The 27,409-nt window shown below is 35.3% G+C and overlaps 1 protein-coding gene across 1 annotated transcript in view; it reads left to right on the top strand.

The window, feature by feature from the left end:
• Positions 1-27,409, top strand: part of LOC129482846 (uncharacterized) — a 558,703-nt gene that overhangs the window by 126,327 nt on the left and 404,967 nt on the right. The window contains exon 3 of the mRNA XM_063640658.1: positions 12,800-12,859. Within this exon, the coding sequence (XP_063496728.1) occupies positions 12,800-12,859 (60 nt within the window). The remainder of the gene's footprint in view (positions 1-12,799; positions 12,860-27,409) is intronic.

Raw genomic sequence — 27,409 nt, 5'->3', positions numbered from 1 at the left:
AAGGAAAATTTACTTCAAATACATTTGTATTGTTTAGATTTTTTACAGGAAAGATGAGTTTATATACTGCTGTGTGTGTGTGTGTGTGTGCGTGTGTATATATATTATATATATAATATAATATAATATGATATATATATATATAATATATATATTTTTTGAGACAGTGTCTCACTCTGTTGCCCAGGCTGGAGTGCAGTGGCACGATCTCGGCTCACTGCAAGCTCTGCCTCCCGGGTTCACGCCATTCTCCTGCTTCAGCCTCCTGAGTAGCTGGGACTACAGGCGCCCACCACCACGCCCGGCTAATTTTTTTGGTATTTTTAGTAGAGACGGGGTTTCACCATGTTAGCCAGGATGGTCTCTGTCTCCGGACCTCGTGATCCACCCGCCTTGGCCTCCCAAAGTGTGGGATTACAGACGCGAGCCACCGCGCCCGGCCTACTGCTATGTATTTTTAAAAATAAAATTAAAATAGAGACACAAAGGTATTACTATAGCGGTATCAAAGTAAACAGTGTGAAAGCATCCAACCTGAATTTCATAGCTGCAGTGTGAGGGCATTTTTATTCAGCTATTTCTAGGCATATTTTAAGGTCTGAGGCTCACCATATGCACTAGCATGTAAATTTATTTTTATAGGTAAAAACTGTAAAGTAATAAAACAATCTCGGTTTCCAGAGCAAATCATATCCATCTGTACTGCTGGGTTAATGTAGTTTTGATTCAACCACATGAATAAGATTACAAGTGTTTTTGAAAATCACTATTTGCTGAAGATCATAAGCAATTCACATGCTTTGTCTATGGTTAATTTTAGTAATAAGATGCAAGACAGCTCACAGATCTTTAAGCTGTATCTAGAAATAGTGCTGATTGAATTTAAGCTGATTATGCAGCTTATTTTGGTTGCTTTCCCTCTGCCTAAATTCTAAAGTTCAAAGTTTAACGTGAATTGTTTTCTCAAGTTTAGCTCTAGCCAAAGTCCATGAAATGGCTTATGTCTGTCAATAGTTGACCTAATAGATTTGTCCTATGTTGACACTTTGTTCTTTTCATACCAGACTGTGTATGTTATTTTCACAGTATTGTTATTTTCAGTGTGCTGTGCTTTAAAATGGGATTAGAAAGTCATGGAGAATTTTTTGAAAATGTTTTGATGTGTTAGTGTTTTTTGGCAGGGTTTTGGGATACATCATTTATTCATTAATTAATTCATTATTCTGTATTTATTCTAGAATATCCTCAGTAATGTACTGAACTACCAATCATGTTAGTGGGGATAACAAGGCAAGATCGATATAGTGACATTAGAGGCATAAAATCAATGAGTTCTATAAAATATTTGAGTTGCTATATAAGAACTGTGTATCAACAGGAGTAAAATCATCAAGAAGAACCTCTTCTACCAGTGCCATCAAGAAAGGGTTCATTTATATGGGGAAGCTCCAACAGAATCTGGATAGACAGAAATGGGATTTTTTTTTGCACAGGCAGGGATGGAGATATGTTTTAGACATGGAACATTTGAGAGGATGAAAGGAGCATGAAGCCACATGTCTGGTACATGTGACTACTAGGGCATGTAAATAAGGCACGGTGAGAGATGAGAATGAAGGTAAGGTGGTGAAGCAGGGGTAAGATTTTGGAAACCATTAAAAACCATGCCAAAGTTCATGAACATTTTCCTTTAGGCAGTGAAGATTTTTTAAGGGGTTTTCAGCAGGAGAGCAACAGAGCTGTACATTTTAGAAAGAGACCTCTGGTAGAAATGCAGAGGATGAATGGGGAATGCACAATAAGAGGCGTTAAGTGATTCCTTCTGGTGATATTGGGACATGAAGTAAAGCCTGAATGGTGGGGATAGAGAGGAAAGGATTTGAAGCAGGATATGTTAAGGAAGTAGTAGGGTGTGTGTGTGTGTGTGTGTGTGTGTGTGTGTGTGTGTGTGTTTTCTTTTCTTTTCTTTTTTTTGACAGTTTCACTCTGTTACCCAGGCTGGAGTGCAATGGCACAATCTCAGCTCACTACAACCTCCACCTCCCGGGTTCAAGCAATTCTCCTGCCTCAGCCTCCAGAGTAGCTGGGGTTACAGGTACATGCCACCATGCCTGGCTAATTTTTGTATTTTTACTAGAGATGGGGTTTCATCATGTTGGTCAGGCTGGTCTCGAACTCCCGGCCTCAGGTGATCCACCTGCCTCAGCCTTCCAATGTGTTGGGATTACAGGCGTGAGCCACCACACCCGGCCAGAAGTAGTATTAACAAGTCAAAGTCAATGATAAAATTTTGATGATGTGGAAGAGGCAGTAGATTCCCAAACATCTGTCTTGGGTTAATGGGTGGATGGTGATGCTGTTCACCAATAGGAATAGGAAAAGAGATTTGGCAGCAAAGAGTGAGAAGTGGTTAGTGTTCACTGTTTAGCTATGTTTTGTTTGGAGTGTATAGTGGCAGCCAGGTGGAGATTCCAAGTATGCGGTTCAATATGTGGGCCCAAAGGTTAGAACACAGGGACGAATTAGAGATGTAGATTTGTTGGTCACTGACGTTTCATAAATATAATGTTAATATTGCACAAAGCAAAATGTTTAGAGGAGGAAGAATAACATTAGGAATAGCAATCTGCTATATATATATATATATATAGCATACATATATATATAGCATACATATATATATATATATGACTTACCAACATAATCCATAGGGTGTCACAATTAGGAGTTTATTAGGGAAGTTTGTGAGACCAGTCTCAGTAACATAGTGGAAGTAGAAGTGGAGCGCCCACTCAGTGCACAGTAGAATAAAATACAAATGAAACTGTTAAAATGATCAAGTTCATGTGCTTTTTTGAGGAGCTTAGCTATGTGGGGGAGGGGAGGACATTAACTTGAGGAATTCACAGGATAGAGGGATGCATTAATTAATTAGACAAGAGACACAAAGGCATTACTAACAGTCTACGGGAAAATAACTGGTGGAGTGAGAGACTGAAAATGTAGAAGAGATAGGAATTACGAGGCACAGATACAGCAGCTCTCAACACAATGCAGCAGAAAAAGGGCGAACTGGCTATTCCTTTTATTGAGAAAATTGTGGATGATAAAATAGAAATTATGGTGTATGAAAGGACAGCCTATTAACCACTTATATAGCAATGTTTTAAACCTACATAGGTAAAATGGCCGAAATAGTAATCTTTCTTCCAAATCTCTTTCCCTCCACCATATGCTAGACACACCCTTTTAATAAACGGCACCACAGTCTACCTTGTTGCTCCAGCTGAAGACCTGAGTTGTCCTTGATTCTCTTTTCCACAGTTTATTCTCCAGACATCTCAACTTCCTGTGTTCCTGTCAGTTTCTACTACTGCATTGTAATTGAAAGTATAGTTACGTTATCCCCAGACTACAAGAGTTGCCTAACTTTTCTCTCTGCTTATCTAGAGCCACCCCGGCCCCACTCTTCCATCTGTTCTCCACTTACCATCCACAGTAATATCATAAAAACGCAAACCAAGTCATGTCACTCTCTGATTCAAACTCTTCAATAATGCATATTGGGCATGTGGTAAATTATGACTATTATAATCATAATTAGAATTTGCCTTTCTCTTTCTCTTTTGGTTTTCTCTTTACCTTCATTTAACTCTATAATAGCAAAGACATTTAAAAATTGGTCAACCTATTCCAAACATGTGATTACTGGTAGATTTATAGAAAACATATTCAGCACTAATGTGACTTATTTCTGTCATAAACATTTGACTCCTTGCTGTTGCCTTATTTGAAAATGACAAATGACAAATAAGTAAAACAGTGTTTCTATCACTTGTGTTTTATTTGACCCCTCAATTCCCAGTAATAAGTAAGGCAATACTTTAAACAATCTTTGATATTTTTTTCTAATTAGATGACAAGCAATCTCAATGCATGCACCATGTGTTTCAAGGATATAAATTAGAGTGAAAACTTTAGCTAATAAAATAGAATAAAAGTGGGACACACTGACATTTTGGAAAATCTTGAATCTCACAACCCTGATTTTTATAATGACAGTGATTAGAGAAAAAAAAGCATAATGTAAGACAATAAGCTCTGAAATTTTTCTTAGAAATGCACTAAATTTGATTCTAGGAGGAGAAGGCACTTGAGAAGATCCTGTTGAAGTCTCATCTGCTGGAGAAAATTTACTCAAGAAAATAGGATGAAAGTATCAAAGACAATAGTTACAAGCCTTGGTGCTGCAATTGATTATGATCTTTTAATGTTATAATTCTGAAACGATGACACAGACAGTGTCTTTATATGATGGAGGTGGTCCCTAGAATCAGAAGACACAGTTTTCAAGTTCAGAAATTTCTAATTAATATCATGTATATGGTGAATTACATAGATATGTAATAATATGTAATATAAGGTTCTGTAATATATATAAGGAGTTTTATTTTATGATATATACCATAAGATGTTCCTTATGTCCTAAGTATATGACAAAGAATAAAACACTTCATATCATAGCTATGACATTATGGAAAAGACACAGAACTAGTAATAAAGGAGCATTAACCAGATTCCATTCTATCAATCACTGACGATGTGCCTGGGTTTGTCTTCTCTTTAAAACGTAGAGAATGATTCTCCTCAGGCATTCTCTGATGGGTCCCTTCTATGAGCTGATTCTTTTTTGGTGAAATCAGTCACTAATTCAGTATCCTGAATGTCATATTAAGGAGGTTTAGAGAGAATCTGAAAGGTAACTATGCTAAAACAGAGGTATTTCTAAGTGAATCAAGTTGGTAGTCACATTCAGAGGCTTTGGACTCGGTCACAGGGCAGCCTAACCAATAATCACTTCACACCGAGTAACCATTCTACGTATCTTTCTGTTGTTATAATTTTAGGAACAACTGTAATTTTAGGCAAAACTTGGCAACTTGGCCTTATGTTTAGTAAATTATTTTGGGCTCTTTGTTTGCCAGATTTCAACTGATGTTTTTATAATGACAAAACCATCCCAATTTGCCTCATGTGAAAGTCATTCTAAAATAATTAATATCCAAAGTCATTAAGATAATGCAACTGAACAGGAATGTAGTTACTTATATCTTATTGGTAGGGAGCATAAAAATGTAGGCACGAGAAAGGTGTTTTAGTGATCTAAAGATCCAATCTGTTATTTTTAAACTATGCCATTCTATTTTGCAAATGCCTACTATAAGCAGAACAACTGAACTCACTGCCAAATATGAAAGAGTAGTTAAGAAATGATTTGCAGAATGGATCTCAAGGTCTTTATTTTGCTCTTGCGTGTGAAATCTATTTGCTCATTTGCACGTGTGGAAATTTTAATCTCTACAGAATGTTTTTAAGCTTCACACTGAGCCTGGAAGTTAACACAGAATCAGATGAGTGAGTAAATAAAACATGTCTTTGAAAACATGAAATGGAAAAAAAATACTTGTTTTTTGAAAGTTTTATCTTTGCACAAAACGTCTATCTACATGTCAAAGATATTCAGATGTTCAGCTAAGCACTTTGTAGGTCAAATATATTTAAGAGGTTTAAAGAAAGAATATTCATTGGAAACTAGGCTTGGCTCATAATACCACTGCATTCTGAACTCTTGGCATTTGGTTAAACTTTCATTCTATATTAATTATACGGATGGAAGAGTTTATTCAATACTTTAATGAACCAAGATTATTAGAATTAAGCTTCATGAAATCAGGTTCTTTATCATGTTCATTACTGATTCCCCAGTACTCAGATGCTTGGAATATATTATAGTTTTAATAAATATATTTCAAAATAATGCCATTGAAAGAGGCATAAAATAAAGCTTTGAGACTTAGCATGGCCATAGCCCTGCTTCTAAGCTAAGATCTTAGCCAAGTCATTTTTCTTTCCTTGAGTTTCGTTTTCCTCATCTTCTAAAAATAAGGATTTTTAAAAAATTGATGAGAGTTCTCTGGTCTTATAAAAGTACTTGACAACTATGATACCATGTCTGAAGTAAAGTGCTAATCACAATCTTAAAATAAATATATTTCCAGAGGTGATATAATTGCCAAACCTATAAATTAGCTCACCTAGTATATAGACTCAAAAAGTTCAGGATATAGATTTGCTCTGATCACACTTGAAGATTATAGTGCAATTTTCTCCTACAGAAAGTTTGTGAACTACCATTAAAAATTATGAGCGTAGGTTGTGGGGAAGGTAGCCAAATAGGAACACCTCCAGTTTGCAGCTCCCAGCTAGATCAATGCAGAAGGCGAGTGTTTTCTTCATTTCCAACTGACGTACCTGGCTCATCTCATTGGGACTGATTAGACAGTGGGTGCAGTCTACGGAGGGCGAAACAAAGCAGAGTGGGGCGTTGATCTCATCAAGGAAGTGCAAAAGGTCGGGAACTCCCTCCGCTAGCCAAGGGAAGCCGTGAGGGACTGTGCCATGAGGAATGATGCATTCTGGCCCACACACCCACAGACCAGGAGACTCCCTCAGGTGCCTATACCACCAGGGCCCTGTGCTTCAAATATGAAACTGGGCTGCTGTTTGGGCAGACACTGAGCTAGCTGCAGGAGTTTTTTTTCATGCCCCAGTCGTGTCTGGAATGCTAGCAAACAGAACTGTTCACTCCCCTGGAAAGGTGGCTGAAGCCAGGGAACCAAGTTGTCTTGCTCAGCAGATCCCACCCCACAAAGCCCAGCAAGCTAAGATCCACTGGCTTGAAATTCTCACTGCCGGCACAGCAGTCTGAAGTTGACCTGGGACGCTTGAGCTTGGTGGAAGGAGGGGCATCTGCTCCTACTGAGGCTTGAGTAGGCAGTTTTCCCCTCACAGTGTAAATAAAGCTGCAGGGAAGCTCAAACTGGGCGAAACCTACTGCAGCTGGGCAAAGCCACTGTAGCCAGACTGCCTCTCTACATTCTTCCTCTCTGGGCAGGGCATCTTTGAAAGAAAGGCAGCAGCCACAGTCAGGGGCTTATAGATAAAATTCGCATCTCCCTGGGACAGAGCACCTGGGAGAAGGGGCGGCTGTGGGCGCAGCTTCAAAAGACTTAAACATTCCTTCCTGCCGGCTCTGAAGAGAGCAGAGGATCTCCTAGCACAGCACTCAAGCTCTGCTAAGGGACAGACTGCCTCCTCAAGTGGGTCCCTAATCTCCATGCCTCTTGACTGGGAGACACCTCCCAGCAGGGGTTGACAGAGACCTCAAACAGGAGAGCTCCAGCTGGCATCTGGCAGGTGACCCTCTGGAACGAAACTTCCAGAGGAAAGAACAAACGGTAATCTTTGCTGTTCTGCAGCCTCCACTGGTGATACCAAGGCAAATAGGGTCTGGGGTGGACCTCTAGCAAACTCCAGCAGACCTACAGCAGAGGGGCCTGACTCTTAGAAGGAAAACTAACATACAGAAAGGAATAGCATCGACATCAACAAAAAGGACGTCCACACCCAAACACCCTTTGAAAATCACCAACATCAAAGACCAAAGGTAGATAAATCCATGAAGGTGAGGAAAAACCAGCACAAAAAGGCTGAAAATTCTAAGATCCAGAATGCCTCTTCTCCTCCAAAGGATCATAACTCCTCGTCAGCAAGGGAACAAAACTGCACAAAACTGGATGAGTTTGATGAATTGACAGAGGTAGGTTTCAGAAGGTGGCTGATAACAAACTGCTCCAAAATGAAGGAGCATGTTCTAACCCAACACAAGGAAGCTAAGAACCTTGGAAAAGGGTTAAAAGAACTGCCAACTAGAATAATCAGTTTAGAGAAGAAAATAAGTGACCTCATGGAGCTGAAAAACAGCACGATAAATTTGTGAAGCATACACAAGTATCAATAGCTGAATTGATCGAGTGGAAAAAAGAATATCAGGGAATGAAGATTGACTTAATGAAATAAAGCAGGAAGACAAGATTAGAGTAAAAAGAATGAAAAGGAATGAACAAAGCCTCCAAGAAATATGGAACTATGTGAAAAGACCAAACCTACATTTGATTGGTGTACCTGAAAGTGACAGGGAGAATGGAACCAAGTTGGAAAACACTCTTCAGTATATTATCCAGGAGAACTTCCCCAACCTAGCAAGACAGGCCAATATTCAAACTGAGGAAATACAGAAAACACCACTAAAACACTCCTCGAAAAGAGCAACCCCAAGACACACAATCATCTGATTCACAAAGGTTGAAATGAAGGAAAAAATGTTAAGGGCAGCCAGAGAAAAAGGTCAAGTTACCCACAAAGGGAAGCACATCAGACTAATAGTGGATCTCTCTGCAGAAACCCTACAAGCCAGAAGAGAGTGGGTGCCAATATCTGACCTTCTTAAAGAAAAGAATTTTCAACCCAGAATTTCATATCCAGCCAAACTAAGCTTCATAAGCGAAGGAGAAATAAAATTCTTTACAGACAAGCAAATGCTGAGAGATTTTGTCACCACCAGGCCTGCCTTAGAAGAGCTCCTGAAGGAAGCACTAAATATGGAAAGGAAAAACTGGTACCAGCCACTGCAAAAACATACCAAATTGTAAAGATAATTGACACTATGAAGAAACTGCATCAACTAATGGGCATAAAAACCAGCTAGCATCATAACGACAGGATCAAAATCATACATAACAATATTAACCTTAAATGTAAGTGGGCTAAATGCTCCAATTAAAAGACACAGACTGGCAAATTGGATAAAAAGTAAAGACCCATTGGTGTGCTGTATTGAGGAGATACATCTCACGTGCAAAGACACGCATGGGCTCAAAATAAATGGATGGAGGAATATTTACCAAACAAATGGAAAGAAAAAAAAAAAAAGCAGGGGTTGCAATCCTAGTCTCTGATAAAACAGACTTTAAACCAACAAAGACAAAAAAAGACAAAGAAGGACATTACATAATGGTAAAGGGATCAATGCAACAAGACAAGCTAACTATCCTGAATATATAAGCACCCAATACAGAAGCACCCAGATTCATAAAGGAAGTTTTTAGAGATCCACAAGGAGACTTTTACTCCAACACAATAATAGTGGGAGACTTTAACACCCACTGTCAATATTAGACAGATCAACGAGACAGAAAATTAACAAGGACGTTCAAGCCTTGAACTCAGCTCTGGACCAAGCAGACCTGATAGACATTTACAGAAGTCTCTACCCCATATCAGCAGAATATATATTTTCTCAGCACGTTGCACTTATTCTAAAATTGACCACATAATTGGAAGTAAAACACTCCTCAGCAAATGCAAAAGAACGAAAATCATAACAGTCTCTCAGACCACAACACAATCAAATTAGAACTCAGGATTAAGAAACTCACTCAAAACTGCACAACTACATGGAAACTGAACAACCTGCTCCTGAATGACTACTGTGTAAATAATGAAATTAAGGCAGAAATACATAAGTTTTTTGAAACCAATGAGAACAAAGATACAATGTACCAGAATCTCTGGGACACAGCTAAAGCAGTGTTTACAGGGAAATTTATAGCACTAAATGCCCACAGGGGAAAGCAGGAAAGATCTAAAATCAACACCCTAACATCACAATTAAAAGAACTAGAGAAGCAAGAGCAAACAAATTCAAAAGCTAGAAGAAGACAAGCAATAACTAAGAGCAGAACTGAAGGAGATAGAGATACAAAAAAGCCTTAAAAAATCAATAAACACAGGAGCTGGTTTTTTGAAAAGACTAATAAAATAGTAGACTCCTAGCCAGAGTAATAAAGAAGAAAAGAGAGAAGAATCAAATAGACACAATAAAAAATGATAAAGGAGATATCATCGTTGATCCCACAGGAATACAAACTACCATCAGAGAATACTATAAACACCTTTACGTAAATAAACTAGAAAATCTAGAAAAAATGGATAAATTCCTGGACACATACGCCCTCTCAAGACTAAACCAGGAAGAAGTTGAATCACTGAATAGACCAATAACAAGCTCTGAAAGTGAGGCAGTAATTAATACCCTACCAACCAAAAGAGCCCAGGACCAGAAGGATTGACAGCCAAATTCTACCAGAGGTACAAAGAGGAGCTGGTACCTTCCCTTCTGAAACTATTTCAAACAATAGAAAAAGAGGGACTCTTCCCTAACTCATTTTATGAAGTCAGCATCATCCTGATAACAAAACCTGGCAGAGACACAACAAAAAGAAAAGAAAATTTCAGGTCAATATCCCTGATGAACATCGATGCAAAAATCCTTAATAAAATACTGCCAAACCAAATCCAGCAGCACATCAAAAAGCCCATCCACCACAATCAAGTTGGCTTCATCCCTGGCATACAAGGCTGCTTCAACATATGCAAATCAATGACGAAAAACACATGATTATCTCAATAGATGCCCTCTCTCACCACTCGTACTCAAAATAATATTGAGCAATAATAATATTGAGCAATCAGGCCAAATAAAATCAGGCCAAATCAAAAGAATATTGAGCAATCAGGCCAGAGAAAGAAATGAAGGGTATTCAAATAGGAAGAGAGGAAGTCAAATTGTCCCTGTTTGCAGATGACATGATTCTATATTTAGAATAACCCATTGTCTCAGTCCAAAGTCTCCTTAAGCAAATAAACAACTTCAGCAAAGTCTCAGGATACAAAATCCATATGCAAAAATCACAAGCATTCCTATACACCAATAATAGACAGAGAGCCAAATTATGAGTGAACTCCCATTCACAATTGCTACAAAGGGAATACAATACCTAGGAATCCAACTTACAAGGGATCTGAAGGACTTCTTCAAGGAGAACTACAAACTGCTGTTCAAGGAAATAAGAGAGGACACAAACAAATGGAAAAACATTCCATGCTCATGGACAGGAAGACCCAATATCATGAAAATGGCCATACTGCCCAAAGTAATTTATAGATTCAATGCTATTCCCATCAAGCTACCATTGACTTTCTTCACAGAATTAGAAAAAAACTACTTTAAATTTCATATGGAACTCAAAAGGAGCCTGCATAGCCCAGCCAATCCTAAGCAAAAAGAACAAAGCTGGAGGCATCACCCTACCTGACTTCAAAATACACTACAGGGCTACAATAATCAAAACAGCATGGTACTGGTACCAAATAGACCAATGGAACAGGACAGAGGCCTCAGAAATAATGCCACCCATCTACAACCATCTGATTTTTGACAAACTTGACAAAAACAAGCAGTGGGGAAAGGATTCCCTATTTAATAAATGGTGTTGGGAAAACTGGCTAGCCATATGCAGAAAACTGAAACTGGACCCCTTCCTTACACCTTGTACAAAAATTAACTCAAGATGATTAAGGACTTAAACATAAGACCTAAAACCATAAAAACCTTAGAAGAAAACCTAGGCAATACCATTCAGGACATAGGCATGGGCAAAGACTTCATGACTAAAACACCAAAAGCAATGGCAATAAAAGCCTAAATTGACAATTGGGATCTCATTAAACTAAAGAGCTTCTGCACAGCAAAAGAAACTATCTTCAGAATGAATAGGCAACCTACAAAATGGGAGAAAATTTTTGCAATCTATCCATCTGACAGAGGGCTAATATCCCGAATCTACAAAGAATTTAAACAAATGTACAAGAAAAAAAAAACCCCATTAAAAAGTGGGTGAAGAATATGAACAGACACTTCTCAAAAGAAGACATTTATGCCGCCAACAAACATATGGAAAAAAGCTCATCATCACTGGTCATTAGAGAAATGCAAATCAAAACCACAATGAGATACCATCTCATGCCAGTTAGAATGGTGATCATTAAAATGTCAGGAAACAGCAGATGCTGGAGAGGATGTGAAGAAATAGGAATGCTTTTACACTGTTGGTGGGAGTGTAAATTAGGTCAACCATTGTGGAAGACAGTGTGGCGATTCCTGAAGGATCTAGAACCAGAAATACCATTTCACCCAGCAATTCCATTACTGGGTATATTCCCAAAGGATTATAAATCATTCTACTATAATTCTGTGCATACACTCATATATTTATTGCAGCACTATTCATAATAGCAAAGACTTGGAACCAACCCAAATGCCCATCAATGATAGACTGGATAAAGAAAATGTGGCACATATACACCATGGAATACTATGCAGCCATAAAAAAGGATGAGTTCATGTCCTTTGCAGGGATGTGGATGAATCTAGAAACCATCATTCTCAGCAGACTAACACAGGAATAGAAAACCAAACACCACACGTTCTCACTCATAAGTGGGAGTTGAACAATGAGAACACATGGACACAGGGAAGGGGACATCACACACCAGGGCCTGTTGGGGCGTGGGGGGCTAGGGGAGGGGTAGCATTAGGAGAAATAAATGTAGATAGGTTTCACAAACCACTGTGGCACATGTATACCTGCATAATAAACCTGCATGTTCTGCACATGTATCCCAGAACTTAAAATATAATAAAAAAATTATGAACATAATGGTACAGTCTCTCTATTTTGTTTAAGGGAAGTATCAAGTCAGAGTTTAGAGTGAATTATTTCTTTTAACTGCGCAGTGTGATTCATGAAGGTCAGAGTTGAGATTCAATGCAGTCAGGCTGGAAAGGTAGCTCCTGGCAATAAAAAGAGTGTGTGAATAAATAAAAGACGTGTGCTATTTCCTCAGTTTACTTAATATTCATATTAAATGAAAATTATGAGCCTGAATGTAGGAGTCTGGAATGAATATGAGTCAAAGATCACATGGAATTAATGTGTTATAAAATGATATACAAAATAGGTTTAATTAATCTTCCTCAATCATTGTTACTTTTCAGATCTTCAGGAATTTTACTGGAATAATTGTCCAAATAAATTGCAAGCATTCTATCCAAATGGTAAGCAGAACATCTTGTTATGTAACCATATTCATTTATCCATAATTAATATAACTTTCTGAGTATTGAAATGAGAAACTTGATTTACTCTTCTTCACTTATGTTTTAATTTTTTTATAAGAAAAACTAGAATCACTAAAGAATTTCTTTTTTTTTTATTTAAAAATTATAATCCTGAGATGCAAATACATGGCATGTAAGCCTGGGAACTATTTAATCACTTTACTCTAAAATCCGGTAAAAGGTAAAATTTCTGAAAATAGGTGACTGGCAAACATTTTGTAAACAATATATAAGAAGAATTGTATATCAAAATATACACATGAAACTATCTTTTCAGATAATTATGTATCATTTATTTTCTTATAGTGAAATTATAAAAATACAACCTATAGCCTTCCATAGATACATAATTAACTATGTTTTGAAATGATATCCAATTCAGTACCCTCATACATTTGAAACTTTGATAAGCTGGTCTATCTTCACTTTGGGGATCATCTTCATTAAGAGTTTGTTTTCTCAAGTTTTGAGGTGGGATACATGAAGTCTTTCTTCTTCTTTATAATTATGTGGCAGGAACTATCTCCCTGAAAACTTTATGCTAAGTTTATGAGAATCACACTGTCAGTCAGATGGTGCAAAGTCTTTTAATACTGTTTAACATAAGGGAGTTGTCTAAAATACAGATAGTTCTCCATCTGAGCTCATGACCCAAGCAATGTGCTTCAAAATTGCATTTATTGTATTTTTCTTATTACAAATGATATTATGTTCATAATGGAGAGATAAATTAGATACACATAAATACAATTAAAAACATATTCTCACCACCTAATGTAACCTGTTAACCTTTTGTATAAATTGGTGAATGTTTTCAGTATATGAACACACAACCTACTGTAAAAATTCAAGAAATGAGTGTGATGATGATGTAAAATGCAGGTTCACCTCCTCTGACCCCATTTCCTCTGCAGCTTGGGTATAAATGCCTGTTCCACCACCTGTTCTCTGTGTGAACTTGGGCAAATCCTTTAAACTCTCTGGGCTGTCCTTTCTCATCTGCAAAATGGAGCCAATAATACATACCTAGCTGAAGGGGTTGTCTTGAGGATGAAATATGTTGATACAAGTTAGGTGTATAGAACGGTGCCTAGCTCATAAGTGTTAGATATTACAAAATTACCTATTGTATTTGAATTATTGTTTGGAATTCTTAAGATGTGCATATTTTGTATACTTATATCTCATTTAGCTCTTTATTAATGGTAATTGTTCTTCAGTTAGTCATTTTGTGGTTCCAGATAGAATATCATATTTTCTAAAAACAATAACAATTTTAGATACTTTTATTTCTTCCTTTTTAGCATCATACTTTTTTCAATTTTGAGTTCACTACTTATTGCCTTGGCTACATCTTTCAGTGTAACATGAAATAACTGAATAATTCTTTGTTCTTTCTGATTTTATTAGGAATTACTTTCATGATTGTAATTTGAGTACTGTGTTGACTATTTGTATAAGTTTTATTCTTTTTCTTAAGAAGTAATTATATTCTTAATTAACTATATTTGATGATCAGAAGTTCCTGTTGATGTTCTATAAATGTCAGTTAAATATAAATTAATGTTTTAAAATCTGTTGAGAAGATGATTTGGTTCTCCTCTCTAGGTCAGCAGATTTGCTAATATTATGTTACTCTTGCATAGCTGGAAGCTTACTTTTATTACACACCTTAGCTCAATTCCTTTTTGTTTACTTGAGAATTTTAAAGAATATTCCAAAGTAAGAATGATATATACTATTTGTTATTGCTTGATATCTATGTGGTACTATTAAGGATGTTATATCCATATTGAACTTTACAATATTTTCTGTGGAGTTTATATATATGTAAAAATTACAAATAAAATAAAAACCTTACTGGTAGAATATTCAGACCACAGAATCTATTTTGGAGGTGAAATTTAGAAAAAAATGTTTTATTAATTGTTCTTTGAATTTTGTAGGAATTCTACTTTTATTGAATTAATTTCTAGTCTGACATTTTAATAGTATTGCTCATTTTGTTAAGTTTTTCATTTTACTGCCACGTATTTATAAAATATAATCTTTTGGTTTGCAAAATTATTGTTGAATAGGTTTGATAGACTCCTCATCATTTTTATTTTTATGTATTTTTCTTCATTTTTCACTGATATTGTATGTCAGAAGTTTCCCTGTTTTATAGCTTCTCTCAAAAAGCCAAAAGTGGAATTATGTACTTGTTTGATATATTTATCTTCCTGATTCATTAATTCTGCTTAATACCTAGTGTATGTATATATATGTATATGTCTATACTCACATACACACACACACACACACATATATGTATATATATATATATTTTTTTTTTTTTTCTGAGATGAGGTCTTGCTCTGTCGCCCAGATTGGAGTGCAGTGGCGCAATCTCAGCTCACTACAACCTTCACCTCCCAGGTTCAAGCAATTCTCATGGTGCCTCAGCTTCCTTGGTAGCTGAGACTGCAGACGTGTACCATCATGCCTGGCTAATTTTTGTATTTTTAGTAGAGATGGGGTTTTGCCATGTTGGCCAGGCTAGTCTCAAACTCCTGACCTCATGTGATCTGCTCGGGTTGGTGGATCAAAGTGCTGAGATTACAGGCATGAGCCATCATAGCTGTCCAAAACCTAATCTATTTCTAATAACATTTTTTAAATTCTGAGATTTATTTCTATGAAAATATTTCTAAGTGTATCGGGTTGTATACACCAGGGTTTGAATATGATTGATTTTTAAAATGTTTTGGAAATATTTGAAAACAATATGTAATCCTTGTCATAGACTTATTTGGATATAGTTCTATCAGTTCAGCACAATTCATCATAATATTCAAATTTTGTGTTCTTATATTCTATTTGCTGGACAGAGATGAGGCTAATTTGTGCAAATTCTTAAATTGCCCAAATGATCCATTTGGATTTATACAGTAGGCATAAAACTATTGAATGTAAGCTGGCAAGTTATATGAGTAGACCCTATATAGGAAGATGAATCTTTGAGGGTGTGAAAGATCAACTACAGTGGGGTACGACTAAGGCCAAATATAAGATTTAAGGATCTGTTTATTTCAGCATTTCTACTTTTAGGAATCTGACCTTAGAAATACCTTCCAGTCTTTGAAGGAAGCGTTTAGTGTTCTTAATCTTTCCTAAGGCAATTCCCGCCATCTTCTACTTTTCCTTCATCCAGTCCATTTCCTCCATCAGCTTTCCTTCTCAGTCCTTTCGTGACCTTCTGTGACATTAACTTCTTAAATGTAAAATATAATGACTTTCTTGTCTCATGAATTTTATCCCCCACTTTTATTTTTAGAAACTTTGATATAGCTTGTAAAAGCCAAGACAAATTTCTACCAGAATTAGAGATATAGCATTCATCCAGCCAGCCATCAAACATTTTTGAAAACCGACTATCTGCTAGGCACCATGCTAAGAGGTAGAAAAAGCTGCCTCCCTACAAGAGATAGAACCTTTAACCTCCATACGAAAGAGCTCTTAATCTTTTGCTTGAATTCTCCAAAGTTCAGCATCTCCAACTAACATTAATATATTTTTGATTCGACAACCTGAAGACAACCAAAACTTTAATGAGCTCAGTCTTTATCCCTAACCTACCTCTCCTAGTATTTCCTATCCTGGTTGATGGCTGATATTAATCTATGCTAGAAATAGGCTGTCAATATATAATCTTTATTTAATTAATATTTTATGCTATATCTTTACTCTGTCCTATCCTTAACCAAACTTCATAGAAGTCCTATCGATCACATCTTTACATTTATCCCAAACTTCTCTTTACCTGTGTATTTATTACCTCAGTTTTAGGACCACAACATATGCTTTTTGATTTTTTATAAATCGCTAATTATTTTTATATCCCTACCTCTTTTGTCCATCAGCTACACTCCTACCAGAGTTATTCCTAAAATTTGCATATGATCATGCCAGTCACCCATTGAAAAGTTTTTATGATTTTGCTTTGCTTAGAGGAAAAAACAAAATCCTCAGGATGCATTCAGTTTTCTTCACAACCCAGTACCAAGTTTATCTCTTCTCAATTTATTCCCTTTCTCCATCTCCATCATCCTCATTCCCCGGAATTTCATCACATCTAATTACTGTGCATTATGGCTTCTTCATACTTAGACCATGTTCTGACACATAGTGGGTATTCAGCCAATGTTTGCTGGTCATTATTTTGAAAAGGCAAAGGGCTAGACCAAGCAGGAGCATATGATCAATCACCTGAGTGGGTCAGACTGAGAAGACAGTTTAGTTGTTTAGTTGATAACTTATTGGAACTCTTGAAGTTTTGTATTAGAATACCATGGAAATGGAATTCATAAATACAACTTAGAAATGACCTAGACTAAGCTATGTTTCCTGAATGTTGAGACCTGAAGTATCAGGGACTTGTTCAGAATAATACTTGTAGCTGTTCAATACTATGAGATTTACTGCTCCCGAATCTGTGGCAACTGAGGTAAACAATGGTTTGAGTCCTGAGTAGGAATTTAAAAGACACGATGAACTGTAACTATTGTTGATAGAAGTAGATTATTCTGACTTGATTCCAAACTGGTTGCATACATGTAATTTACCTCCAAGGGTGTATAATTATGATTTTTCCTGAGGTATCTATATGGCAGTATTTATGAGGATGCAATTTCCAGGGTTTTTATTTTAAAGCATGTAATTGGATATTTGATTTGTAACCTCTAAAATTAAGGTTAGAAATAGAGTCACGAGTGCTTCATGGAAGACTTCAAATGGAGAGAGAGTGAATTAATTTAGTAGCTGCTTCATACAACTTGGCTCAAATAGAGATTGTAGTTTTTCTCCTAGTCTTTATCATATGAAAGAAAAGCAGCCAGGATAGATTTTCCTTGTTATATTTTTGTATAGTTGAAAGTTTTGAATCAAAATTTTAAGTCTTTACAATTACCTTTTTAAATTTTTAACTGTTTGTTCTTAGGTACTTCTTTCTAAATGTCAAGGTGTATTTATTTACTCTTAATAATGTGATATGTAGTATTCCACAAACATTGTCAGTGACAAATTTTTTGAAATAAAGAGTAGATTGTTTGACCATTCCAGTAATTGAGGAAACTAGATTAAATATACAATGGTTGCACTGATTTTTCAAACATTGATGAAGTAAACATTATACTCAATTGACTTAGTATCAAGACATTCTTCTCCCAGGTCTTGAAAAATAAAATATTCAGCTTTCTAGTTCAATTGAGTGGGGAGAGGTATAAATTTTGTTTCATAGCTTTGTTTGTATTGTATGCATTTCTCTAGATTTTATAGTTTTAGAAGATTATAAGCCTTAGGAATTCAAATGCAGCTTTGCATTTAAGCTTATGAAAAATAATTTAGGCCCACACTGAAGATCTGTGAACACTTTTCTTCCAAAGAGGGGCTGTACTGTTTAAGTTTGGGAAACACTATATGAAACTAGTAGCTTAAAATATCCCTTTTCTAGATGTAAGATGGTTCATTCCTATTGTACACGGGCAAGTTTCTGAATATATAATTATAAAACCCTATTGATATATTGGGTAGTGTTTTTTTTTTTCTTTTGAGTGCATCTAACCCAATGTCCACATTGTATAAAGTGCCAAAGAGATTGAATGAATTATCAAGTTCATGGAGCTAGTCAGTGACTGACAGGACATAACTATAGTGATAAATATATACAAATAAACATGGCAAAGTCATTCATAATAACTTTAATTATAACAAGAGAGCTGGGTCGAATCAAATTACATACAGGAAGAGTTAAAATAACTATCTGAATATTAAAAGTAAGATAAAATTTTGCTTGATGTAGGCTTTCTGGAATATTTAAATAAACAAAATTCTGAAATACCCTCTAATAAGTATTTCTTTATAGAGAGGTAATTATATTTAACAGCAAAATTAACATTAATCTATTTTCACTGATATATTTTAAATATTGTTTTGAAATACTGTTGTATTTATACAATGCAAAGGGAAGATCGCTATTTTTATTAAAAGAATGTTTTCAAAAAATATTTTAAATTTTTATTTCAAAGTGACAGTTATTCAAATGTTGAATATGATGAGTGTTTTGTCATATAACAATGTCGTAAAATATAAATGATTTTTATATATAAATAGAAATATGTCATTCATCAAGTTATATGTAATTGGCCACAGCTAACTCTAAATGGGAAGATTTTTTTCTCATCCTATTAGTTTTTTCTTGAGTATCTCAAGACATAATGCTTATTTCTATATTTAGACTTTTTTAGTTTCCCTTGTATTTTAGTTAGAATTATCTAATTGCTGCTGTCACACAAATGATGTCATATGACTAGAGAGAGGGATCAGGACTTACCTCTTTATCTCCCTGTAGCCCCATTTCTCAACTTTGGCTGCATGTTAGAAACACTTCAGAAGATTAACAAATAATCATGTATGGGTGATAAATCTTGATTTCACTGATAGCTTTACATGTATCTACCTATGCCAAAGCTTCTCAAATTATACACTTTAAATATGTGCAGTCTTAAAAAAAAAAAAGGAAAACATACACTTATCGTATGACCCACTAATCCTCCTACTTGGGGGTGGGAAGGGGAAAAGTGGGAGGGTTCAAATACTCAGGTCCCATTTGCAGATATTCTAATGTAATTGGTCTTAAGTGAGGCTCGGGCTCTGATATTTACTAGTAACTTCCCATGTGATCCTAATGTGAATTCAGCATTGAGAACTTCTAGTGAGTACTTTGCATATAGTAAGTTCTAAAAATAATTGTTCTCATGTTTATATATGTGTGGATATATACGTGTGTGGGTCTATATATATACATACCTATATATGAGAACATATATATATATATGAGAATATATATATATTTAGAGACGGGTTCTCACTCTGTCACCCAGGCTGGAGTGCAGTAGTCAGATCATGGCTCACTCCAGCCTCAACCTTCTGGGCCCAAGCCATCCTCCTGCCTCAGCTTCCCAAGTAGCCGGGATTATAGGTGTGTGATATGATATCATGTCTGGCTAATTTTTATTTTTTGTATAGACAGGGTCTTGCTATATTGCTCAGGCTGATCTTGAACTCGTGTCCTCAAGCAATCCTCCTGCCTCAGTGCTGCCTCAGTGCTAAGCCCAAAGTGCTGGGGTTACAGGTGTGAGCCACCATACCTGGCCTGTCCTCATATTTTAATTGAATACATTTTTTCTTTAATTACAAGTAATGTAGCTTGGGCAACATGGCAAAACCCGATCTCTACAAAAAATACAATATAATTAGCCAGCCGTGGTGGTGCGTTCCTGTATTCCCAGACACTTGAGAGGCTGGGGTAGGAGGATCACTTGAGCCTGGGATGTCTAGGCTACAAGTGAGCCATAATCATGCCACTGCACTCCAGCCTGGGCAACAGAGTGAGATTCTGTCTCAAGAAAAAAAAATTTACAAGTAATAAAGCCTTGAATACATACATTGAAAAGCCTTGAGATGTATAAACTACGCCAGAGGAAGTCCAGCAAAAGAAGTACTCCCAAATAGCTTTTTGCAGTATAGACATGCCACAGCCTCATAGGCATACATCTTTACTAAGACACATCATAAAAACACATCATCTGTGTGGTACGTTTGATGCATTTTGAGTAAAGACTGAAAAAAGTTCACAAAGATTGGTCAGTTTAAAGTATGGAATTTAAGTCAAGTTGTCATCTTATTAATGGCTACTATTTTTCTTGAAATTTCCATTTTATATGATATAGTAGTTTGCAAATGACTTTCATTTACATAGTATATGGTCATTTGAGTCATATTTATTTGTTTTGATCATGGACTTTGATGGAGACATTCCCAGTTTTTTTAAATATTAAATTCATTTCTTTAAACATCAGTTTATAATTGAAAATTTCAGTTTTATATAAGTTTTGGTTCAAGACAGTTAAGGTTTAGTAGTGTTCCCATTTTTGTCTTTGTAAAAATATTTGCACATTTAATTTATGATTCAGTTTCATTTTTCTATTATGAACATGAGTGGGTAGCAGAAAAAAATTAGAATGTAGACATTGGTAGTTAGAATTGTGGGTCTCAAAAATGGGGTATAAGTGAGATGACAATCTCATCATACTTTGTATCTGGAAGAAAAACTGTGGCAAGATTTTATATTTTTTTTTGTTCTTTGGGCATAACTTTTATAATTTTAACCTTTTAGAATGTATATATTTTGTGAGTGAGAATACTATAGACTATGCTGCAGTAATAAACATCCCCACATTTCACTGATTTATCTTGACAAAGGTTTACTTTTCCTTTCTTTTTTTTTTGACAGTCTTGCTGTGTTGCCCAGGCTGGAGTGCAGTGGCATGATCTCAGCTCACCGCAGCCTGTGCCTCCCAGGTTCAAGTGATTCTCGGGCCTCAGCCTCCTGAGTAGCTGGGATTATAGGCGCCTACCACCATGCCCAGCCAATTTTTGTGTTTTTAGTAGAGGCAGGGTTTCACCATATTGGCTAGGCTGGTTTCGAACTCCTGACCTCGAGTGATCTGTCCACCTCAGCCTCCCAAGGTGCTAGATTTGCAGGCGTGAGTCACTACCCCTGGCGGGTTTACTTTTCATTTATAGAGCAAGGGGTGCTCTGCATGTTATAGTTACTTGGAGCCCAGACTCAGGGAGGCACCATATTGACTCATGTGACAGGGAAAGGGACACTGATGAACAGTAGTTCACTGTTAACACAAGTCACATGGGTACTTCTCATTCAAAAGGGGTGAGAAAGTACATTCCTACTATGTTCCTGGGAGGAGAGGAGAATTGGAGTGTTTGTAAACGAGTCTTAGAGAGACCCACAAACGTCTTCTGATGGGTGAGATACTGGATGACAGCGTATCTTTTTCTTCTCAACATAAGCCTGTATTGTAAGGAAGGTAGAATCTTATCACTGCACCTTCTCAGATAGGAAGTTGAGAATCAGAATGCCTGGACAGCGTCACTATACACCCACAGCTAGTGAGAAGAGGGATCAGGTTTATTATGTCTTTATAGCATAATTATGTCTCCACATATTTCATTGATATGAAACCTGTACTGTGTTCTGCTACTTTACATTGTATGATCCTTTTACATAACTGCTACTTTATTTTATAATCAAAGAGCCAGTTTATGATAAGCATAGATTCTTAGGTTTAAGTGTGTAAATTTATAACTATTACCATCGGCTTGTCTTTTATACTTTCCTTTAAACAATATTTTTTAGTGTTAAAAGTTATTCCTACCTTCAGTCCACCTTTACAGTTTCACTAAAAAATATTCTGTTCAGTTGAAAAACGAAGCAAATCATAACCACTGGACACCATATTTATATCACTGGGAATGATGTTGTTTCTCAATAGCCTTCAATTTTGTCTGCAATTCCAATGTTTCCACCGACAATATAAAGAAAAAACTAAAACAAGAACAATCTGCTAATGAACAGTTTCTGAAGGGGCAGAAGGGAAGTTTTCCAAATGCAAAGCTCAGCCAAAAGGGAGAATTTATTGTTGTTGTTGTTTGTTTGTTTCCTGAGACAGAGTCTCACTATGTTGCCCAGGCTGGACTTGAACTGCTGGGTTCAAATAATCCTTCTGCCTCAGCCTCCCAAGTAGCTAGGATTCTAGGCAGGTGCCACCAGACCAGCTCAATGGGGAGGGTTACTAATGCAATTTTGCTACACCAAAATGGTGGCATCTATTTATTTACTTATTTTAAATAGGAAGGGTCAGAAGACTTAATGAATCAAGCATTACTTGTATTTTTTAATACAACGCTATGAGCATGGACTTAAAAATACAGAGATGAAATATAAAAGCTTCCTGGAAGCAAACATTGTTGGACAGACTTAAATGTGTCAGGTTTTTCAAACTCATTTTCTATAACTTTCCAAAGATGCTGTCAAATGAAGGATGAGTCAGGTTTTCCATAAAAACATCATTCTAATTTCGTCAAACAGAGTGGCTCAAAACTATAAATTGGGCTGCCAAACTATTTCTCTCAAATGTTTGATGGTTTGAGAACATGTAGAATCCATTATATTTTCTTCATTAAAGGACTCCATATAATAGAGTGATTTATTGTGACAATTTAATTTATTGTGATAATCTAATGTTTGTGATTCAATGGAAAAATACCATTTTTTTCATAAATGTGATGTAATAATATTCATCATTGGGTGCACAAAAAAAGTTTATGGCTATATGACTCTGCTGCTAAGCTATCAGAAGGATTCGTGCCCCTGTCACTCCACACACGCTTTAGAAAGATAACAGCCATGATTTTTGATATATAAAGTCCCAAACATTGTGTGTTCAGGAATCTGTCTGCATCATGACACAACGGTGGAACTAAGCCATAATGAGTGATTTAGCTCTGTTTCCTCTTTCTTCACAATGTGCCCATGATTCTCATACCAATATGCCTTTCTTGGACTTATCTCTGAAGTCTGTAGGAGATAACTTCCTCCCCATTACTAGCCAGCAGGGGGGCCTGGGTTTCCTTGTTTGGAGCTGCAGGATATTTGTTCTATCCTGTTTACAGCCAATGGGGGGCCCTTTTTCTTCCCTACAGTGAGCCTTTGCATCTGCACAGAGGGAGATACAAAATCGGAAATGATCTTAATTAAATGTTTTCCGTCCAGAAACAACTAGTCCACTACCTTGATCTAGCGGACCTTCTTGGAGGTGCCCGTTCCCACCTCGCTCTGTGGTGAGATTGCAGGTAATAGACCTTACGACAAAAGACAAGGGTAAATATTTATCAGGGCACCGAAGAATTTTTGAGTATCTACATTTATTTACATTCATTCCTGTGAACACGTTTAACCATTTGAGGTGTTATTAGCACTCCCCGCTGAAATTTTTTCCTTTATAATATTTTCAAATAAAATTGTATCCCCTGAACAAATTATAAAAGTGCTTTTAAATATCCAGAATAAATATTTTGAGAATATTCATTTTAAGGTTCAAGTTTCTAAAGTACCCTATTCTACACTAAGTTATTGCAATATCTGTCATTTAGAGGAACTTGTAGGTTTATTAGCTCTATAATGTCAACATGCACAGATATGAAACATTTTATATTTCTTAGTGATGTATAAATGTATGAGGAATACATGAAAATGCAACAAGATTTTGGTTGGCTCAATAATGAGTTTCTTTCTTAAAGATCAAGATAAAAATTCTGAATTTCTACTGTTCTGTTTTTCAAATTATAAACTTAAATGTATCTAGCTCCAATGTAAACTCTACATTGCCAACTTTTTGGAATATGAATATAATGAAAGTTTATATGTGGTTATTTGTGAAAAAAATTATTATTCTATTATGAAAAGAACATAGAATTTATTAAGGAGATATTACTCAATTGGTAGATTATTCACAAGTTTTAGCTGAATTGATTTTTTTAAGAAAAAAATTATGTGAGGAATTTAACGTATTTGTTTTGGTAGAAACATGTTTTGACAGAGGAATGTTACATTTAGATAAAATATCAGTTTCGTATAAACAAATTATAACTTTTAAATTATAAGTACATCTTATAATTTTTATATTTTCACGTCCATAGATTATTTATTGATAGATAAATAGATGGTTAGAAACATTTGCAAAATTCAGATTTTTTTAGTGATAATGTAATTTTTTAAATAAAATGATTTAATGTTTGCACAGTAAATGTGATGAAAACTTTGTGTACAGATATAAGGTCCTGTGGTTTGGGGTTTCCATTTTGTCCAAAAGGCATTGTTCTATGTGAATTAGACATACTGATTTAATATTCTAATTCAATGCCTATAAAACCAACCTTTATTTAATTCTCTGCTTTCTGCAATTCCTCAAGGGGTGAAAAAATAGACTGTGACTTCTTTAAAAGAGGCATTTTGTTAAAAGAATAAAATGTATTTTGAAATATTAGTGAGGTACTGGTATTTTAATACCCTTTTTTAAAAATAAATAAAGAATCCTATGGTTATTTCTTTTCCCTATCTCAAAACCAAGCATATTTTCAATTAAAATTAAATATATTTGAATCTACACTTTATAATATTACAATAAAGGAAAGAAGTAGTTATCATTACTACATTTGGAGATTTTTTTAAATGTAGTTTCTCATTGAAAAGAATTTACTTTCAACCACAAGAAGTTGATTATTCTGTGTGTTTTTATCAGGTAGGCTTTATATAATTTATTGTATCTCATAAGGAAGTCCATATATAATAGACAAAGCATCCAAGAACACAAACTTAATGAAAAACCAGCTTTTGTTGAGATGGTTTCACTCCAGTAACCTCAGAAGTGTTGGTGAGTAATTTGAGTTTTAGAGACAAGATTCTGTTGCTGCTAGGGATGGTTCTGGCCATTTGATAGGCTGAGTTTGTACAAGAATGATTTACTGTGTCTACAGACAGCTTAGGTCTTATTAGGGAATATTAACCCTTCCCCCAAGTTTAGGTTCTATGTGTGCATAAATTAAGAGATCTATTTCTGTTTTGGAGAACACACAGTATATTTTAAATATAATTTTTAAATGTAATTTTTAAAAGAAAGGCTCTATTTTAGCCTTCTAAATTATATCTTGTATCTACACTTGGTATTACTGAATAACCAAAATTAGCTTTCGCTTTTCTTGCTGGAAATTTGTAATTTTCTTAACATATCCTTTCTGTTCTGAGTAAAAGTAAATAAAGGTAATTAAAATACAGTATTTTTTAAAAAACTTTTGAAAAGGTTCAGCTTTTAAATTCTTCAATTATATGTAAAAGTTTCTACCTATGAACTTATTTTTTGTTACTGATAAATTTGTATTAAATAATTGATGCCTAAAATATATATTTAGTAGAATAAAGAAATTAGCTATAAAACAAAATTAGAAGAGCCACAAACTAGACAGGGCACTGTGGCTCATGTGTGTAATTCCAGCACTTTGAGAAGCCGAGGCAGGTGGATCACCTGAGGTCAGGAGTTCGAGGCCAGCCTGGCCAACATCGTGAAACCCTTTCTCTACCGAAAATACAAAAATTACCCAGGCATGGTGGCAGGCATCTGTAATTCCAGCTACTCGGGAGGCTGAGGCAGGAGAATCACTAGAACCCGAGAGGTGGAGGTTGCTGTGAGCCGAGATTGTGCCACTGCACTCCAACCTGGTGACAGAGGGAGACTCTGCCTAAAATAAAATAAAATAAAATAAAATAAAAATAATTTTTTTAAAAAGGAGCCACAAACTAAAGTCTGGTTTGGCTGGGTTCCATTGCCTTGCTAAGAATGTAAGCTGCTACTATCTAGGTACATCAGCTGTACATATGTCCTGTAGCCCTTTAGGGTCTCAGATTCTGTCTCTGAAAATAAGAGGATTGGATAAAAAAAAAAAAAAAAGTACCATTTTATAATTCCAGATGACAAGCTGCAGGATCAAGTCTTTAGCTTCTTAAAATTGTTATAGAGGATATTGAAAATGTTATTACTAACTAAATTTGGAGTGAACATACATGTAAAACATTGATTCTTTTTATTTTTGTTTTGAAAATAGTTAAAAATAAAAACAAGGGAAATTTATTATGTTAATGTCACAATTTATAAAGCTTGATATTTTGAGTTGCAAGTAAAATTAAATATAAAAATCTTCATTAATTCTGTCACATTACTATAGGTTTCAATGCTGTGAAAGTCCATGTCTAAATTATGACAAAATTATTTTCAACCATATCAGCATTGTTTCAGAAGAAAAGATCACAAATAAATTTACTTACAGCAATCTTACAGGTTTAAGTTTTATTGCGATTTCAAAAACAAAATAATTTCACTATCAAATTAAAAACAATTCATTCTTTTCTCCAGAAAGATAGACATTAATTTGAATTAATAACATATTTCTGTTTTTTATATTGCAATTTCTTTCCTAAAGATATAAAATCTTGTGCCAACTGTCAGAGAAAGGAAGGACGAGATTATTAATATGTGCAATGTGAATAAAAAATGATTGAAGAGAAATTATATGTATATCAGGAAACTTGTTCTTTCTTATTGATGCAAAAGCAGGGTGGTGATGAGGTATAATTTAGTTAACACTATTAGCTATTTAGATATATATTGTCAAATTTAGAAACACATTTTTAGTAATATAATATATCATGTATGACATGATTTCCTGAGGGATTTGTGATAATAGTAGGTTTCATGAAAATCTCACAAGAAGATATTGATTTTTTTACCAAAAGGTAAGGCTTTATATCTATAGTATGAGGATATAAACATAACTATCAAATGAATATTTGATTCAAATGATTTATTTGATATTCACATAAATCAAATGATTTATTTGATATTCACATAAATCAAATGATTTATTTGATATTTATGAATATGATATTCATATTCATCAAATAAATTTGATATTGATGAATATCAAATAAATGGCAAAGAAATATTTATGATGAGATGAACTTTTTTTTATTCACAT

Source organism: Symphalangus syndactylus, chromosome 5 (assembly GCF_028878055.3).
Source record: "Symphalangus syndactylus isolate Jambi chromosome 5, NHGRI_mSymSyn1-v2.1_pri, whole genome shotgun sequence".
Taxonomy (NCBI): Eukaryota; Metazoa; Chordata; class Mammalia; order Primates; family Hylobatidae; genus Symphalangus; species Symphalangus syndactylus.
Note: the sequence above shows the minus strand (reverse complement) of the source record. Positions and strands in the feature narration are given on the sequence as shown.